The sequence below is a fragment of the Lithobates pipiens genome, unplaced genomic scaffold, assembly GCF_037356315.1.
Source record: "Lithobates pipiens isolate NorthernLeopardFrog02 unplaced genomic scaffold, aLitPip1_a1.2 Scaffold_27, whole genome shotgun sequence".
NCBI classification, from domain to species: domain Eukaryota; kingdom Metazoa; phylum Chordata; class Amphibia; order Anura; family Ranidae; genus Lithobates; species Lithobates pipiens.
The window spans coordinates 230,242,281-230,262,805 of NW_027507788.1; the positions used below are offsets into that span (position 1 = coordinate 230,242,281).

At 42.5% G+C, this 20,525-nt stretch overlaps 1 protein-coding gene across 1 annotated transcript in view; it reads right to left on the reverse strand.

Moving 5' to 3' along the window:
* LOC143933035 (uncharacterized) overlaps window positions 1–20,300 on the reverse strand; it is a 48,224-nt gene extending 27,924 nt beyond the window's left edge. Inside the window, exon 1 of the mRNA XM_077455953.1 lies at window positions 19,859–20,300. Within this exon, the coding sequence (XP_077312079.1) occupies window positions 19,859–19,940 (82 nt within the window). The 5' untranslated portion in view covers window positions 19,941–20,300. The remainder of the gene's footprint in view (window positions 1–19,858) is intronic.
* Between the last annotated feature and the right edge of the window lie 225 nt (window positions 20,301–20,525).

The following is a 20,525-nucleotide window of genomic DNA, read 5'->3' on the forward strand; positions in this document are numbered from 1 at the left end:
AGAGAAAGAACCGACACAAACTCTTCAGGGTGTCCTATCGGAGGCTGCAGGTCAGAAGGAGGACAAATTTATAAGTTGGGTTGAATGTTTCCTCAATAGCTATATCTTCATTTCTGTTTTCATACCCTCCATAGGAACGTCAATGTGCAGAGAGAACCAGGTAACCAACACATCTGGAAGTGTACTCTAGACACGTGCAAATCGTTACGTTCCAAATTGTTTTTTTAAGGAATTTCGACAAATTTGTTAATTCAAAAACATTCAGAAACATCTGAATTAATAAATGAAATTAATATTCGTAAAATTCGAATATTCCAAAATTCATAAAATCAAAGATTTGTAAATTCAAAAATTCATAAATTCGTCGATTCGAAAATGCAAATAGCTGAAAATTTGAAAATCTGAAATAATAACTAACTATTATATTATAGGTATTGGAAAGTCCTTTCAAATTTGGCTGTTAGTGAACGTAACAAATACAAATTTACACAAAGTTACAAATTATCAGAAATAAGAAATAACACATCTAGACGAATGGAACGTAATGAATTAAAAATAATAATAATAAAAACGTTTTATTATTATTTTTTATTATTAATTTGTTCCGTTCCGTTTGTTTAGATGCGGCATTCATTATTTGGGATAATTCGTAAACTTCAGATAAATGTGTATTTGTTACGTTCACTAACAGCCAAATTTGAAAGGAAATTCCAATAACTATAATTTAATAGTTATTATTAGTTAGTTCGTTATTATTTCAGATTTTCGGATTGACTTTTTTATTTTTGCATTTTTGAATTTTCGCATTTACGAACTTACGAATTTCTGAATTCTCACATTTTCTAATTTTTTTAATTTACAAATTGCAATCAAAACGAATGGCCCCAAAAACGAAAAAAAAGAATAAAGAATCAAAACGAAAACTAACAAATTTTTCGGCAGTGCACATGTCTAGTGTACTCATTGCTGAAGGTTCTTCTATAGATGGAAGTGAAGTTCCAATCCCACCAGAGATGGAAGTACTAAGTGTCTTCTTTTGTAGGCGATTATTTAAGAAATATTTGTAAAACTTTGGAAGGCTTGTGCAATTAGTTTCATAATGAATCGAAATTCGGCCGAATTTTGTATCTTTCGGACATTTGGATGCATCCGAATGTCCGAATAAAAAAATAACGAATTACAACGAATACGAAAGAAATATAACGAATGAATTTGAATGACTTTGAATGAATTCGACATGATTCGGTAATTCTTTAAAGATCTAATGAAACAAAAGGTCAGCTCAAAGTAAATCTTATAGTCCAATCAGCTAATTCATTTTGTGCCGGAGGTTGGATTACTGGCAAAGTGCATTCCTGAGAAGTGAGTGAGAAGGGTGTTGTATTGGATTTGAGCCGAGGAGACGAGACGTTGTCATTGTGTGTGTTAAAAGATTCAATAAACAAACGACTTTCCAAACTACGAATCATTATCACGAATGTCTATACATACATAAATAGTGAATTTCAACGAATACGAACGAATGAATTCGACACCCTACGAATAATAACGAATTATCCGAAAACGTATTAACGTAACATAACGAATATAACAGAACGAAATGATGTATTTTACGAATGACAACAAACCGAAACGAAACAAAATTTTCCATTGTGCACAAGTCTACTTTGGACAGCATCAGAGTTTCGTTTATTGTTTGCTGCACTACATGAAAGGTCCTCTTATTAATACACCCATCCCAATACCAGAACGGAACGATGCAGTTTTATAATACAAAGCCAGTGGAGAAAATAAGGTTTTGTAAATGTACTTCCCATACCCCCAGTGACCAGATCCATGGGAGTTCTGAGTACCCTGTATCCCATGAAAAGATACCCCAACACAGGTGATGCTTCTTGTGAGATCTGAAATATTCAGCCTTTCCCTAGGTTTCATGGGGTATAAAGCAGGGGGGTAAGGTAGGTATGTTTACTGACTTGTAAGGGGAGTGGTGTAAGGTCTTTATATTTTCTAATTCAAAAGTCAATCAAGTCCTCCATATGGATCCTGGGGGCTCATGGGAGAGGGAGGAGTGCCAGTGACCTTAGTCACCAGGATAGTGAAACAGAAATCCTTGTTGCCAGGACTTAACAAGGTTCCTAAAACATTAGACGTACACGGGCACACCCGTCTGTTATCTATGATCACAAGCACCGGACTACCATCCTACCTACAGAGTGACAACAAATATACATTGAAGAGTCAATATTGACTGATGATACGGCTCTGACACAGGCATGCTCCTCAGATGCTATGTGCAAGCATTTGGACCTTGAACCTGGTACTCCGGAGCTCAGTTTGCCCATAAAACTCCATGAATTCGGGTTCTAGATTTTTATAGTTTTATCATTTTTAACTAACTAAATGAGAGACTTCAAAAAAGGCTGATGTTCAGGAATGAGGACACAGAGGGAAGTCTAGACATCCAGAGACCCAAACAGCAAGACTAGATAGGCTGAACACAGATCTTGAAGAATGGATTAGTCTGGATGTCACAGTGATGGATGGAAGTCGGTGGCCCACTGACTCCTTCTATTTCTTATGATGTTCCATCAGAGATTCAAACATTGGCCATCCCCGTCATAGAGTGTCAGCTCCTATGTTGTAATTGAATGATTCTGTAGTATAATAAATTCAATGGAAAAGTACAGTAAGGACCACGAAACGAAAGCTGGTGAAGAGGTGGACAGGGTGGTCTCCCCTGTCTCCAGGAGATATAACATGTGAGTTTGGGACCCAACAGGTTTGGGTGGATTGACCATGGAAGATCTTCTGATCTGTCCTCCATGGTAGCTCTGGAATAGTAACTCTTAAATGGAAATGTTAACTGAATCTTCTGCCCGCGTGTGAGTAACGCTCCTGTAGGTGCTCCAGTTTCTTCCCACAATCCAAAAATCAATATAAAGAAACAAGACTTTAGACTTTACCCCTCAGAAGACCAAACAACACCTATGGACACAACTGGTTGTAAAATCATCCAAATCTTTTATTATCGCAACATTAAAAAGAAGAGGTGTTTTTTTTTTTTCTTTTTAGTTCTGTAGGCAACAACATATCTTTTTGGAGTTTATGTTTTGATACGGGACATATAATAGGCATCTGTTGGAGCTCAGAATACAACCACGCCACGTGGTTCTGGCTATCATTGTAGCCATGATCATGTTTTATTTTGTGATTATATGTTTTTTTTTGCATATCTAGTCCCTTCAGTGTGGACAGTTTTTGTTTTTTTGAATAGCCACTTGACCTCCGGAAAGGTTTCACCTCCTTCATGACCAGGCCCTTGTTATGCTGTTCAGCACTTCTCTACTTTAACTGCCAATTGCGTGGTCATGCAACACTGTGTCCACCAAATGACATTTATATCATATTTTTCCGCACAAATAGAGCTTTGGTGATATTTATAGACGTGCAATTCGTTTAGTTCTGAATTTGTTTGTTTTTTAACAATTTTTCGACAAATATGTTAATTTGGAAATATCAGAATTAATGAAAAACCCGTTTAACAAATTTTTCAGAATATTTGTAAATTTGAAAATCTGAAATAATAACTTACTAATAACTTAACTATTAAATTATAGGTATTGGAATTTCCTCTCCAATTTGGCTGTTAGTGAACAAATTTATCTGAAGTTCCGAATTATCTGAAATAACAAATGGCGTATCTAATTGAATGGAATGTAACAAATAAAAAAATAATAAATAACAATAATAAAAAATGTTTTTATTATTATTAATATTTATTATTAATTTGTTCTGTTCCATTTGTTTAGATGCGGCATTAGTTATTTAGGATAATACGTAAATTCAGATAAATTCATATTCGTTACGTTCACTAACAGCCAAATTTGAAAGGAAATTCCAATAACTATAATTTAATAGTTAGTTATTATTAGTTAGTTTAGTTTAGTTTCGTATTTTTTTCCTACTTTTGAATTTTTGAATTTCTGAATTTTTTGAATTTTCGAATTTACGAGTTGCGATCATGAATCAACGAATGACCCGAAAAAGGAAAAAAAAAAAATGAAAACGAATGAATTGTTCGGCAGGGCACATGTCTAGTGGTATTTGATCACCTCTGTGGTTTTTATTTATTGCTATATAAACAAAAGAATAGCAACATTTTTGAAAAAAACAAAACAAACATTTTCTATTTTCTGTTATAAAGCAAATCCAATAAAATCAAAATTTTTCTTCATAAATTCTGCTACATGTCTTGGTCAAAAAAAAAGAAAAAATCCCAATGAGCGTCTATGGTTTGTATGAAAGTTATACAAAGTGTCTACAAACTATGGGATACGGCCAGTCTCATTTCTTGAAGCCCTAAAATGTCAAGACAGTACAAATACCCCCCAAATAACCACTTTTTGGAAAGTAGACAGTCCAAGGTATTTAAGAAGAGGCATGGCGAGTTCTTTGAAATTGTAATTTTTTTGTCACAATATTTTGGAAAATATTTTTTTTTTATAAAATTCATATTTTTTTTCCTGGTGTGGCAGTGATCAGTAACTGGTAACAGTATGTTAAAAAAATAATAATAATTTTGATTCAATTTTTTTTAAAATTTTCTTCACTTTTTTACTATTTTTGTTACTATTTTACACTTTCATCAGAGTAGTTGGGGGGGGGATTGTAATCAGGGATTTGTTTTTACACTATGACTGCTGTCACAATAACGATCACTATAACATCAATGTTTTGAACTGTAATAAATGGGTTACATTCAAAACCCACAGCTATCACATGGTACAGGGTGCTGTGATAGGCCCAGGTACCATGTGATAGATGTGGGCCAATCACAGCATGACTAAAGAAATCAAATCCGTTCTGAAGGAAATTCATTCATAACAGCTTTGTTGACATTGTGATCATGTGATCAATTGCAATAACACAATTTCCCCGCCTCTCATAGCGGCTGGGTACCGGGAGCCCCAATCCGATGTGTCTGGTGGATGCAGAGGTCATGGGGCAGCAGAGCTGCTCGTTTGGATGATGTACATCATCCAGCCTGCCCGAGCCACCCTGCCACGGTAAATGTACTGTGGTTTGGCAGCAAGTAGATACTGTACTTTGTCATCTTTACATGTATAGATATATGGATTTGCTCTTCTCTAGGATATTGGGTTCTATTCATATTTTCTTAGCAATACAATATTCCATGTATTTGAGTTTTCTAAATATTATTGTTTCTTTTGAGCTTTATTTCAACATATGCAAGATTGGCACCTCTGTCCTGAGGAAGCTGTTCCTGAGAAACATGTTGGCAGTTGTATGCTAGGTGCCGTTACCTTATACCGTTATACATTTTTTGTATATCACTGTGGTGGTTTTTATTAGCTCTGCTTTTGTGATCATAAAATATTTGGATGATATGATTGATAACGGTGTATGTCCATAAGTGTGGTTTGGTCTCCTGAGGGGTATATTTAAAGTCCCATTTTTTTATATTATTTTTAGATCTCTATTCTGGGGTGATACCGTCAGGACACTATTTTTGCACAATGTTGGCCTAAGTCTCCCTTTATATTTTGAAACACAAATCAAGAACGCATTGGCTGGTTCGATTTTGGCTGTGAAGCACACTTGTAGTAATGGTGGCATCGATACTGGGAGGTAAGTCATGTGCTGGGGACAGGATATAGACTACAAGACCAATGGCTATGCTGGGGGTTAGGTCTCAGTGGACAGAATACAGAACACTTCAGAATAAAAGTGGCAGCAAAGTGGAGCTTTCTGTTGAAGACTATGGACAGTCTTGGAGGCAGAGCGTAGACAACTTATGGGCAGTTGTGGACAGTCTTGGACAGTCTTGGAGGCAGAGCGTAGACAACTTATGGGCCGCTGTGGACAGTCTTGGAGGCAGAGCGTAGACAACTTATGGGCCGCTGTGGACAGTCTTGGACAGTCTTGGAGGCAGAGCATAGACAACTTATGGGCCGCTGTGGACAGTCTTGGACAGTCTTGGAGGCAGAGCGTGGACAACTTATGGGCCGCTGTGGACAGTCTTGGACAGTCTTGGAGGCAGAGCGTAGACAACTTATGGGCCGCTGTGGACAGTCTTGGACAGTCTTGGAGGCAGAGCGTAGACAACTTATGGGCCGCTGTGGACAGTCTTGGACAGTCTTGGAGGCAGAGCGTGGACAACTTATGGGCCGCTGTGGACAGTCTTGGACAGTCTTGGAGGCAGAGCGTAGACAACTTATGGGCCGCTGTGGACAGTCTTGGACAGTCTTGGAGGCAGAGCGTGGACAACTTATGGGCCGCTGTGGACAGTCTTGGACAGTCTTGGAGGCAGAGCGTAGACAACTTATGGGCCGCTGTGGACAGTCTTGGACAGTCTTGGAGGCAGAGCGTAGACAACTTATGGGCCGCTGTGGACAGTCTTGGACAGTCTTGGAGGCAGAGCGTAGACAACTTATGGGCAGTTGTGGACAGTCTTGGAGGCAGAGCGTAGACAACTTATGGGCCGCTGTGGACAGTCTTGGAGGCAGAGCATAGACAACTTATGGGCAGTTGTGGACAGTCTTGGACAGTCTTGGAGGCAGAGCGTGGACAACTTATGGGCCATTGTAGCCAGTTTTAGAGGCAGAGAGTGGACAACGTATGGGCCGGGCACTGCCTTCACCCTCTTGGGCATGGAGGTCACCAGAGCTTCACAGGTTGTCGCTGGAGTCCTCTTTCCCTCCCCCATGATGACATCACAGAGCTGGTGGATGTTGGAGACCTTCCCCTCCTCCACCTTCCCTCTGAGGATGTCCCACAGATGATCAATAGGGTTTAGGTCTGGAGACATGCTTGGCCAGTCCATCACCTTTACCCTCAGCTTCTTTAGCAAGGCAGTGGTGGTGTTGGAGGTGTGTTTGGGGTCTTTCTTGTGCATCATCTTTAGAAGAGGCTTCCTTCTGGGATGACAGCCATGCAAACCAATTTGATGCAGTGTGCGGCGTATGGTCTGAGCACTGACAGGCTGACCCCCCCACCCCTACAACCTCTGCAGCAATGCTGGCAGCACTCATACGTCTATTTCCCAAAGACAACCTCTGGATATGAAAAGAAAGTAGAAAATATTTACAAAAATGTGACTGAGGGGCGTACTCCCAGATACTGTATTTCAGGGACATTTTATATCTGATAGGCAGAGATGTTCTTTGTAGTGTGTGCTGGGATTGCAAGATTTGGGATATTGGGGAGATGGAGGATACACCCGGGAAGTCTATAGTAAGGTGAGTAAGGTGTGTGCGGGTGTCCTGACATCTGCAGCTACATCCTATATTTATGGTTTTGGAGATAAAAAAAAAACATTTTGGGGCTCAAGAATCCGGAACCCGGAGTATCAGGATCATCATCATAGGCGTGTGCGGGGGATGTGCCAGGTGTGCCTGTGCGCACCCTAATCACTATGTGTAGTGCAGATTCCCCCTTCTCCCTGGGCTACCCCCCGTGTTACCCCCACCCGCCCCACAGTGCTGCTGGCTTCCCTCCTCTCCTCTCAACTGTTGTAGAGGATGTTTCAGAATGAATTGTGAGGGAAGGGGCTGGTAAAGATGTAATTTACCGGCCCCTTCCCCTTCTAAATGAACACTCACTCACTGTGTCAATGTGTCCATTCATTACTGAAGCATAATAAACGGTGTTTACTATTCTTCAGTTTATGAATAAACAGGAAGCCTCTCAGAAGCACTTCCCATTCATTCCCTGTCCTGAGAAAGGTGTTTTTGTTTGAGGTTTGGGGAGCGCACCCCTAATGTCATAGGCTGTGCACTCCCATGATCTTCATTCTTATAATACTGAATGTACAGTTTCAGCTGAAATGTTTATTTGTGGAGTGTGGAGGGGTTAGACCCTCTGTTGGGTTTTTATTGCTGTCTGTGCCCCCCATTGGCATCATACATGTTCATTCTACTATCTCACGATAGATGGGAAGGAATCTGAAGATTTGAAGGAGGCTGAGAGTGAAGAATACAGAGTGGAAGAGAATGTCTCTCTTGGGCCCGGGTGATCACCGCTGCGATTTCTCATGGGATTCGGCAGTTCCCACCCCAAGTCACACCCCAGTGCCGGCAATGGAACCATTCAAGTTGTTGCTACACAAGTTGCAACAACTTTGAAAAAAGGTTCCTGCACCACTTTTATGGGATTTCATTGCGACTTGCATAGAATTCTGCAGTCCGATCCTCCTTTTCTGGGGTCCCCAGGGGGCGCTCCTGGCTCCTTCTCTTTATTGGGTACTCCCCTCCCACGGAGACCCGCATTCCCTGGGGGCACTAGTGTGGGCGTGCGCCCGAGACCTCCTGCTGTGTCCATTGGCACCGACAGTCATTGGAAATCGAACCTGTAAAATATCTCTAATATACCTTATCTGTATTCTCAGGTCAACCACTTACCTTCTGTTCTGAGAGAGATTGAAAGGTACCGAGAGATCCCGAGAGATACCGAGAGATACAAAGAGATACCGAGAAATCCTGAGAGATCCCGAGATATAACGAGAGATCCCGAGATATACCGAGAGATAACGAGAGATCCCGAGAGATAACGAGAGATCCCGAGAGATAACGAGATATAATGAGATATACTGAGATATAATGAGATATACTGAGATATACCGAGATATACCTAGAGATGCTGAGAGATACTGAGAAATCCTGAGAGATCCAGAGATATACTGAGAGATAACGAGAGATAACGAGATATACTGAGAGATAACGAGATATACTGAGAGATAACGAGAGATAACGAGATATACTGAGAGATAACGAGATATACTGAGAGATAACGAGAGATAACGAGATATACTGAGAGATAACGAGATATACTGAGAGATAACGAGATATACTGAGAGATAACGAGAGATAACGAGATATACTGAGAGATAACGAGATATACTGAGAGATAACGAGATATACTGAGAGATAACGAGAGATAACGAGATATACTGAGAGATAACGAGAGATACTGAGAGATAACGAGATATACTGAGAGATAACGAGATATACTGAGAGATAACGAGAGATAACGAGATATACTGAGAGATAACGAGATATATTGAGAGATAACGAGAGATAACGAGATATACTGAGAGATAACGAGAGATAACGAGATATACTGAGAGATAACGAGAGATACTGAGAGATAACGAGATATACTGAGAGATAACGAGATATACTGAGAGATAACGAGAGATAACGAGATATACTGAGAGATAACGAGATATACTGAGAGATAACGAGAGATAACGAGATATACTGAGAGATAACGAGAGATAACGAGATATACTGAGAGATAACGAGAGATACTGAGAGATAACGAGATATACTGAGAGATAACGAGAGATACCGAGAGATACCGAGAGATCCCGAGATATACTGAGAGATACCACACGACACAATATTAGTCGGCGTGATAACCGTCGGTTTATTTCCATGATGAAACTTATAAACAAAAATTGCAGTATACAGTGATGACAGTATATGGTATTATGTGATATAAAAGGTGGCCCCCACTCATGGTCCAATCCTAATAGGACATATTTCCTTTCCTATAGGTGGATACAATTACCGCCTGGAATACCTCCCCGTCTGTCTATCTTACCAGAAGTCTAAATCTATATTCTGATAAGTCGGTAAAAGTGGCTGGGTATATGCTGATGTGAACTAAGGCATTGCCAGCCAAGGCTTGGTTACTATGTTTGCTATTTAGGGAGGTGATGCAGCGCGCCGCCCGTGCCCCTGGATGACGTCATCTCTGATGAAACGCGTAGGGAAGAGCAACAAACTGACGTCACCTATTCCCTTGTATCCCAGAAGGACAGGTTTGTTTTGGTTGTGCGCCGGCCGGCACACCAGACATAACGCTTCTATTGAACTTCATTTCTGTAAGTGGATTACTTTATATTTAAATAAACTCTTAGAAGATTTTATGCTGTGTGGAGCCTTTGTTATCTTTGGTGCACCATCCATCCATATGAGCGAGTGACGGCCGGGTCTAGGAGAACCAGCAGGAGAAAGGCCCAGGCTGGGTAGAAGCCAAAGGCGCTGTTTGATCCCATGTAATGGGGGATCTATTGGATCTGGTAAGCAGCGACTCTCATTATTGGTGGCGGTCACATGATTGACGGTGGATTTATCATCCGTGATATCGAAGACTCACCGCTTGAACCGCCGATGGACCTGCATGTGGACTTCATGCTTTTTTATGTAATAAAATGGTTACATTTTTATGGACATTAATGAAATTCTATTATTTTATATTATTGCTACACTGTAGTTTGTCATACAGGAGAATCGCTGCTCAATTTCTTATTTTGTTTTTCTTGTGTTTGTTTTGACCTTTTATAGCGCCGTTTTTTCTTCCCTTCTTTTATATATTCTGATAATCAATATTTGCTTACTAAAGACATTGCAAACCTCCCAAAATTCTGAGATGGGAGCGACGGGACACCTACCAACAAAAGTATGTAGGGATAGGACACACCCCCCCGCCACACCCTCTTAAAGGAGAATTATACAAAAAAACCTGCTTAGTTAAAGTGATACTAAAGAATGGTTATTTGTTTTTTCTGCCTTTGTTCCAATAGTGCATACAAAAAATAACGTTTAATAGTAATACCTTTGCTTTATTAATATCATTCAGGAGGTCAGATATCCTATCAGACAGTAGGACTCGGCCCTGCCCCCCCCATCACGGGATTTGATTGGCAGCAGCGGGAGCCAATGGCTCCCACTGCTATCAATCTGTCCAATGAAGACCCGAGAAAGCAGCTGGAGCTGCTGGGCTCATTCTTGTTGCTGGAACGATTGGGTTCAGGTAAGTAAAAGGGGGGATCTGGGGGGGGGGGAGGAGCTGCAGCACAGAATGTTTTTCACCTTAATGCATAGAATGCAAAACCACGAGACTTTAACCACTTGAGACCCGCACTATAGCCAAATGACGGCTACAGCGCCGACCTCCTTTGCCGGGACTACGTCTATTGACGTCATCCCCTGCACGAGCGGCCTGTGCGCCCCCTGAGGGGCGCTCCCGGCACGCTCTGTGATCGACGAGTCCATGAGACTCGCCTGATCACCGATCCGAGCAAGGAATCGATCCCGACCCCTTATCACGTGATCAGCTGTCAGCCAATGACAGCTGATCATGTGATACAACGGAGCCGGCAATCGGCTATTATTCCTCCTCGCGCTATAAGCGCGAGGAGAAAAAAAAAGAGCCGATCACGGTCCCGATCACGGCCAGCCCTGCCAGTGCCCACATGCCCCCTGCCAGTGCCACCCATCAATAAATAAGTGCCCCCGGTCAGTGCCACCCAGCAGTGCTCATAGTGCCACCCAGCAGTGCCCACAGTGCCACCCAGCAGTGCCCACAGTGCCACCCAGCAGTGCCCGCAATCTGCCTCAACAAAGGTGCTGCACCCCAGTGCCACATATCCGTGCCCATCAGTGTCATCTACCAGTGCCCATCAGTGTCATCTACCAGTGCCCATCAGTGCCCATAAGTGCCGCCCATCAGTGCCACCTATCAGAGCCACCTAACAGTGCCACCTATCAGTGCCCATCAGTCCCATCTATCAGTGGTACCTATCAGTGCCCCTTAGTGCCACCCATTCGTGCCACCCATCCTTGCCATCTTATCTGTGCCCATCAGTGCCGCCTTATCTGTGCCCATCAGTACTACCTTATCTGTGCCTATCGGTGCCACCTTAACTATGCCTATCAGTGCCCACCAGTGCAGCCTATCAGTGCCCACCAGTGCAGCCTATCAGTGCCGCCTCATCAGTGCACTTCAATGAAGGAGAAAAATGACCTGTTTGCAAAATTTTATAACAAACTATTGAACATGATTTTTTTAGTTTTTTTATTTTGCATCTTTTTTTGTTTGTTTAGCAAAAAATAAAACTCCGAGCTGTAATTAAATACCACCAAAAGAAAGTTCTATTTGTGGGAAAAAAATGATAAAAATTTCATTTGGGTACAGTGTTGTATGACCGCGCAATTGTCATTCAAAGTGCGACAGCGCTGAAAGCTGAAAATTGGTCTGGGCAGGAGGGGGGTTTAAGTGCCCAGTAAGCAAGTGGTTAATGTTTGCAGATCAACACCATTTGGTGCGACTGTTATCTGAGATGAGTTTCATTGAAACAATCTCTCTATCTGCCAGCAGTCGTATTGTTCTGTGTATGGTCTGTAATTTGCTCCTGTATGTCTATGGGCAGCATTATGCGGGTCATACACACAATAATGCGATCGCTTCCATGTAATGATCGTATGATGAAAATATCTCATCTCCCAGAAATCAAAAACAAAGTTCTTCTACCGAAGAAGAACGGTCATTCATTGAAGGTCCGCGGATCTGTCTAATGTCATGCCTTTATTTGAGTTGTCAAATGAACATTTTGATGTGGAATATTTTTGTGGTTGCTTTGCTTCTGTAAGGGAAGTGGAAGGTCTAGGAACACTTCTCCAAGATGAATGTATGGTGGTCATTGCTGGAGTTCCCGGGAGAAGGAAGGCTGAGATCTGGGGTGGCTGCCTCTGTGTCCCTGTCTGCTTGCCCCGATTGAGATGTATGGAGATTGAAGGGTGCCCTTTATTATCCAATGCTCATGTGACCTGTGACAGGAGTCACTTTGGGTGGGGGGTTTGTGGAACTCAAGGTCTAGGAACACTTCTTGAAGATGAATGTATGGTGGTCATTGCTGGAATACTGGGAGAAGGAAGGCTGAGATCTGGGGTGGCTGCCTCTGTGTCCCTGTTCACTTGCCCTGATTGAGATGTATGGAGGTTGAAGGATGCCCTTTATTATCCAGTGCTCATGTGACCTGTGACAGGAGTCACTTTGGGTGGGGGGTTTGTGGAACTCAAGGTCTAGGAACACTTCTTGAAGATGAATGTATGGTGGTCATTGCCGGAGTTCCCGGGAGAAGGAAGGCTGAGATCTGGGGTGGCTGCCTCTGTGTCCCTGTTCCCTTGCCCTGATTGAGATGTATGGCGATTGAAGGGTGCCCTTTATTATCCAGTGCTCATGTGACCTGTGACAGGAGTCACTTTGGGTGGGGGGTTTGTGGAACTCAAGGTCTAGGAACACTTCTTGAAGATGAATGTATGGTGGTCATTGCCGGAGTTCCCGGGAGAAGAAGGCTGAGATCTGGGGTGGCTGCCTCTGTGTCCCTTTCTGCTTGCCCTGATTGAGATGTATGGAGGTTGAAGGGTGTCCTTTATTATCCACTGCTCATGTGACCTGTGACAGGAGTCACTTTGGGTGGGGGGTTTGTGGAACTCAAGGTCTACTAACACTTCGTGAAGATGAATGTATGGTGGTCATTGCTGGAGTTCCCGGGAGAAGGAAGGCTGAGATCTGGGGTAGCTGCCTCTGTGTCCCTGTCTGCTTGCCCTGTATGGAGATTGAAGGGTGCCCTTTATTATCCAGTGCTCATGTGACCTTTGTGAGCAGGTCTATTAAAGGAGGGTAAGCGGCAGTGTTTATCGGGTTGCCGCTGATGGTTTCTTCCTCGTTCACCTTCTGCTCACCACCTTTTTCATGTGAATTGTGTTGAACACCATCTTTAGATTCACTTTCTATGGGCTAATATAACGTCTAAGCACTGCACCGCTTCCTCATGAAAATATTTTTGAAGCAATCGAAGTAATCATCGATTGCTCTTTGGCACATGTATGGACGGAACGAAGGCTACATGCACCATTCATGACTCCGGCTACTGGGAGTACTGACAGTCCTCTGATTCCTGGCATGCTGAAGGTGAGCGGTGGAATCTGTCACCTGGATAACCCTCAACTTACCACATATTATTCACTTGCAGTTGGGGGGCGGTAAAAAAAACACAGTTAAGCATAATTTTTAACTGCCCCTCCCCAACCACGGATGGGAGGAGGGGGGGTTATACATACTATGAGGCTTTGGTGGGCAGCACTGAATGGGGTCATGCCACAACCGCAGTGCACGTGGTTGCAGCACATTCACGGAGGATTTTAGGGGTTACAATTAGTGGTGGAGAGACAACATCACGTCCCCTCACCATCTGTCAAAGGCTCTCTGAACAGCGATCCACCACAGATAACCTTATAAAGGGCACCCCCAGTGTATATGGGCCTTAACAATGAATGTTCAATAATGACCCTGAAGGAAAGAAGAGGTCATCCCGCTGGACTCTTCCTCACATTCACACCTCGTTCTGCTGGAGTCTCGCCCAAATATTTCAGCTCTGAATATCTGAGCCGGGACAAGGGAGGGGCAGGAGGGTAACATGTGAGGTGGGAGATGCCACAAGGAGATGGGGGGCGGGGGGGTTGTGTTGGAAAAGGGAATTTTGCTTGGCAGGCAGGGGGTAAGTATTCTTTTAGGAGGAGAAATTTGGGGAGTGCTAAGATTCGTGATCTAGGGGGATTTGTAATGGGAGGGGGAAGGGAGGAAGAATATTTGTGCTACAAGGGGGATTTAAAGTGGGGGGGGAGGAGAATGCGTACTAGGAGGGGAAATTTTAGGAGGGGTGCTAGGAGGGGTGATTTTTTTTGGAGGGGGGGGCATTTTAGCTGGGGGGGAATTTGGGGTGGGGGGGTCAAGATTTGTGCTGAGAGGAAGGATTTCAGTAGGGGGTGGATTTGTATTGGGAGGAGGGGGAATTCATGCTCAGGGGGTAAGCATGTAGATTAGTGCTCAGTGTTTTTGTTGGGGGGGGGGCATTTTTTCAGACACATAATGCTCATACAACTTGGAGGGGGTGGGGTGTTGCAGTTTGCCATGGGCTCTAGATGACCTTGGGCAGGCACCAGATATTAGTAGAACTTCCGGAAAAGTTGGAGAAATGGTCCAAAGCCGGATCACAACAAACACTGCTGCAGTTTTAATTCAGATTCAAAGATCTTTCCATAAACTGGGTGGAAGGTGTAAATTTATTGGCCAGTTTTGACTCCACAATTGACTGAATTCTGGTAAGTGGAAGAACGGCTTTGTTTCTGGTGATTATTGGAGATTTGAGGTTGAAAGGATGAAAGTAACAGATAATTGGCAATGTATGACCGTCTGTAAGACTACAAGTACCCAACTGGAAGAGTCCCTAAAGGTTAATGGAAGGGCTGAGCATTGAGGAGCCCCCAATACTGGGAAACCCCCTTTCCAGATTTGGGATCTACTGAGCGTTCTTCTGGGGGCACCAGGCAAGGTCCACCTACCCCACACCTTCATTGTACGCCTACTACTACTACTACTACTACTACACCTTCATTGTACGCCTACTACTACTACTACTACTACTACTACTACTACTACTACTACTACTACTATCTACACCTTCATTGTACGCCTTGGAAGGTGGACTGACTTCTAACTCCCAACAGTTATTGGTATACATGATAGACAATGTAACTAATATGTATGACTCTACCGATATACACTACACTACCGATATATACTACACTACCGATATACTACTCTCAGCCGCTCCCTATCCAGTTATTGTGTTTGGAGACCGAGGGATCCTTCCAGAATATGCTGATGATCAAAAGATCTTTGGAGGACACGTTTTCATTTGTGTCTCTTACAAAGGCAGAATGTATTTATCAGTTATAACGATCCACCATCTATATACAATATATACCCCAGAAAATGGCACTTATGTATCTAACTCCATAGGGAGCCGTTAGTTCTATGCTTAGAAATACATTGCTATTCTTAGTGATTAACCATGATTGAGCTACTAAGAACCTCCTCTGTATTTCAACCCACCTTTTCTCAACCTTTCTACTACAGAGGAACCCCTAAAATAATCTTCAGGTTTCGGGGAAACCTTATTAAAACCATAAAGACAACTCATTGTTGGTCAGTGGGATGATTCCCCCTTATATTGACAGTTCATGGAAAGATTGTTCCTTACATTGGTGATCAGTGAGAAGAATGTTCCTTACATTGGTGATCAGTGGGAAGAATGTTCCTTACATTGGTGGTCAGTGAGAAGAATGTTCCTTACATTGGTGATCAGTGGGAAGAATGTTCCTTACATTGGTGATCAGTGAGAAGAATGTTCCTTACATTGGTGATCAGTGAGAAGAATGTTCCTTACATTGGTGATCAGTGGGAAGAATGTTCCTTACATTGGTGATCAGTGAGAAGAATGTTCCTTACATTGGTGATCAGTGAGAAGAATGCTCCTTACATTGGTGATCAGTGAGAAGAATGTTCCTTACATTGGTGATCAGTGAGAAGAATGTTCCTTACATTGGTGATCAGTGGGAAGAATGTTCCTTACATTGGTGATCAGTGAGAAGAATGTTCCTTACATTGGTGATCAGTGAGAAGAATGTTCCTTACATTGGTGATCAGTGAGAAGAATGTTCCTTACATTGGTGATCAGTGGGAAGAATGTTCCTTACATTGGTGATCAGTGAGAAGAATGTTCCTTACATTGGTGATCAGTGGGAAGAATGTTCCTTACATTGGTGATCAGTGAGAAGAATGTTCCTTACATTGGTGGTCAGTGAGAAGAATGTTCCTTACATTGGTGATCAGTGGGAAGAATGTTCCTTACATTGGTGATCAGTGAGAAGAATGTTCCTTACATTGGTGATCAGTGAGAAGAATGTTCCTTACATTGGTGATCAGTGAGAAGAATGTTCCTTACATTGGTGATCAGTGAGAAGAATGTTCCTTACATTGGTGATCAGGGGGAAGAATGTTCCTTACATTGGTGATCAGTGAGAAGAATGTTCCTTACATTGGTGATCAGTGAGAAGAATGTTCCTTACATTGGTGATCAGTGAGAAGAATGTTCCTTACATTGGTGATCAGTGAGAAGAATGTTCCTTACATTGGTGATCAGTGGGAAGAATGTTCCTTACATTGGTGATCAGTGAGAAGAATGTTCCTTACATTGGTGGTCAGTGAGAAGAATGTTCCTTACATTGGTGATCAGTGGGAAGAATGTTCCTTACATTGGTGATCAGTGAGAAGAATGTTCCTTACATTGGTGATCAGGGGGAAGAATGTTCCTTACATTGGTGATCAGTGAGAAGAATGTTCCTTACATTGGTGATCAGTGAGAAGAATGTTCCTTACATTGGTGGTCAGTGAGAAGAATGTTCCTTACATTGGTGATCAGTGGGAAGAATGTTCCTTACATTGGTGATCAGTGGGAAGAATGTTCCTTACATTGGTGATCAGTGAGAAGAATGTTCCTTACATTGGTGATCAGGGGGAAGAATGTTCCTTACATTGGTGATCAGTGAGAAGAATGTTCCTTACATTGGTGATCAGTGAGAAGAATGTTCCTTACATTGGTGATCAGTGAGAAGAATGTTCCTTACATTGGTGATCAGTGAGAAGAATGTTCCTTACATTGGTGATCAGTGGGAAGAATGTTCCTTACATTGGTGATCAGTGAGAAGAATGTCCCTTACATTGGTGATCGGTGAGAAGAATGTTCCTTACATTGGTGATCAGTGAGAAGAATGTTCCTTACATTGGTGATCAGTGAGAAGAATGTTCCTTACATTGGTGATCAGTGAGAAGAATGTTCCTTACATTGGTGATCAGTGAGAAGAATGTTCCTTACATTGGTGATCAGTGGGAAGAATGTTCCTTACATTGGTGATCAGTGAGAAGAATGTTCCTTACATTGGTGATCAGGGGGAAGAATGTTCCTTACATTGGTGATCAGTGAGAAGAATGTTCCTTACATTGGTGATCAGTGAGAAGAATGTTCCTTACATTGGTGATCAGTGAGAAGAATGTTCCTTACATTGGTGATCAGGGGGAAGAATGTTCCTTACATTGGTGATCAGTGGGAAGAATGTTCCTTACATTGGTGATCAGTGAGAAGAATGTTCCTTACATTGGTGATCGGTGAGAAGAATGTTCCTTACATTGGTGATCAGGGGGAAGAATGTTCCTTACATTGGTGATCAGTGAGAAGAATGTTCCTTACATTGGTGATCAGTGGGAAGAATGTTCCTTACATTGGTGATCAGTGAGAAGAATGTCCCTTACATTGGTGATCAGTGAGAAGAATGTTCCTTACATTGGTGATCAGTGAGAAGAATGTTCCTTACATTGGTGATCAGTGAGAAGAATGTTCCTTACATTGGTGATCAGTGAGAAGAATGTTCCTTACATTGGTGATCAGTGAGAAGAATGTTCCTTACATTGGTGATCAGTGAGAAGAATGTTCCTTACATTGGTGATCAGTGAGAAGAATGTTCCTTACATTGGTGATCAGTGAGAAGAATGTTCCTTACATTGGTGATCAGTGAGAAGAATGTTCCTTACATTGGTGATCAGTGAGAAGAATGTTCCTTACATTGGTGATCAGTGAGAAGAATGTTCCTTACATTGGTGATCAGTGAGAAGAATGTTCCTTACATTGGTGATCAGGGGGAAGAATGTTCCTTACATTGGTGATCAGTGGGAAGAATGTTCCTTACATTGGTGATCAGTGAGAAGAATGTTCCTTACATTGGTGATCAGTGAGAAGAATGTTCCTTACATTGGTGATCAGGGGGAAGAATGTTCCTTACATTGGTGATCAGTGGGAAGAATGTTCCTTACATTGGTGATCAGTGAGAAGAATGTTCCTTACATTGGTGATCGGTGAGAAGAATGTTCCTTACATTGGTGATCAGGGGGAAGAATGTTCCTTACATTGGTGATCAGTGAGAAGAATGTTCCTTACATTGGTGATCAGTGAGAAGAATGTTCCTTACATTGGTGATCAGTGAGAAGAATGTTCCTTACATTGGTGATCAGTGGGAAGAATGTTCCTTACATTGGTGATCAGTGGGTAGAATGTTCCTTACATTGGTGATCAGTGAGAAGAATGTTCCTTACATTGGTGATCAGTGAGAAGAATGTTCCTTACATTGGTGATCAGTGAGAAGAATGTTCCTTACATTGGTGATCAGTGGGAAGAATGTTCCTTACATTGGTGATCAGTGGGAAGAATGTTCCTTACATTGGTGATCAGTGGGAAGAATGTTCCTTACATTGGTGATCAGTGAGAAGAATGTTCCTTACATTGGTGATCAGTGGGAAGAATGTTCCTTACATTGGTGATCAGTGAGAAGAATGTTCCTTACATTGGTGATCAGTGAGAAGAATGTTCCTTACATTGGTGATCAGTGGGAAGAATGTTCCTTACATTGGTGATCAGTGGGAAGAATATCCCTTACATTGGTGGTCAGTGGGAAGAATATCCCTTACATTGGTGGTCAGTGGGAAGAATGTTCCTTACATTGGTGGTCAGGGGGAAGAATATCCCTTACATTGGTGGTCAGGGGGAAGAATATCCCTTACATTGGTGGTCAGTGGGAAGAATGTTCCTTACATTGGTGATCAGTGAGAAGAATATCCCTTACATTGGTGGTCAGGGGGAAGAATATTCCTTACATTGGTGGTCAGGGGGAAGAATATCCCTTACATTGGTGGTCAGGGTGCCACCCTTGCAGCCAAAGCTAATATGTGTCTTACTGCTGGCTCTGCCAAGTGGCATTGCTTCTGGAAATATGTGGGTACCACCAAATAAGAGGTCAATCAGCCACAGCTCAAGGATGGTTTTACTCTGGAGGAACCTCAGGGTGTCACATAACCCAGGCTGAGAATTTCTGCTCTAAACTAATGAGGTGACTTTCAGCAAAGGGTTCGTTTCTCTGTAGCAAAAGATGAAAACCACCCATATCGTTTTCCCCAAATATTGATCAATATTGGTTGAACTGGATGGACTTGTGTCTTTTTCCAACCAGAGGAACTATGAAACTATATCAAACAGTAAAACATTAGATATTGATGAGCAGTATAAATGCAAAGCAAACAAGAATTGGGCACCTACCTTGGGCTCCCCGAATCCATGGCAGTGGCACAACCGGGAAGAGCAATATTAAATAAATCCACAATTTCCAATGCGGTCCCATGATGGGGTCACCTTTTAGTCCAGCACAACTCTGTGCTCTGCAGCCACATTAAACCCTCGGCGTGGGTATAAATAAGTGAATGGATCTTATCTCTCTCTCTCTGTTTTGTCTTCAATAAACGTTCTCCAGGGCAGAGGAGAATGCCGGATGCTTCGGAGTTACAGTCACTCGCCCCGCAGGCTTGTCAGCAAACTCTGAAAACTGTTATCTGAGAACGGTTAGCATTGACAATGAACATGAAACGTTAAACACGCCCTGAGCAAACTCATCGCCGGCTTATTACTTAATATCGCGAAAGAAGCAAACAGTACAAGAGAAGAGGGATGTCCATCCCCCGTCCCTCATCCTTTACATCGCCTTCCCAATGACGTCACCGACTCTTCAAGCTCAGGTGGTTATGAGATATTGGAGATATTGGGGAACCGGGGAGAGGCCAAAGAAAACAGAACAATGCAGAAAGATTATTAATAGCCTTCGGAGGACGGCTCTTGGCAAACGCTGTGCCACTTTGCCAGGATTTATTTATTGTGAAATGTTACTTCTATCAGGTTCATGACCGGGCGGAATTCACAGGTGCCACAAAAA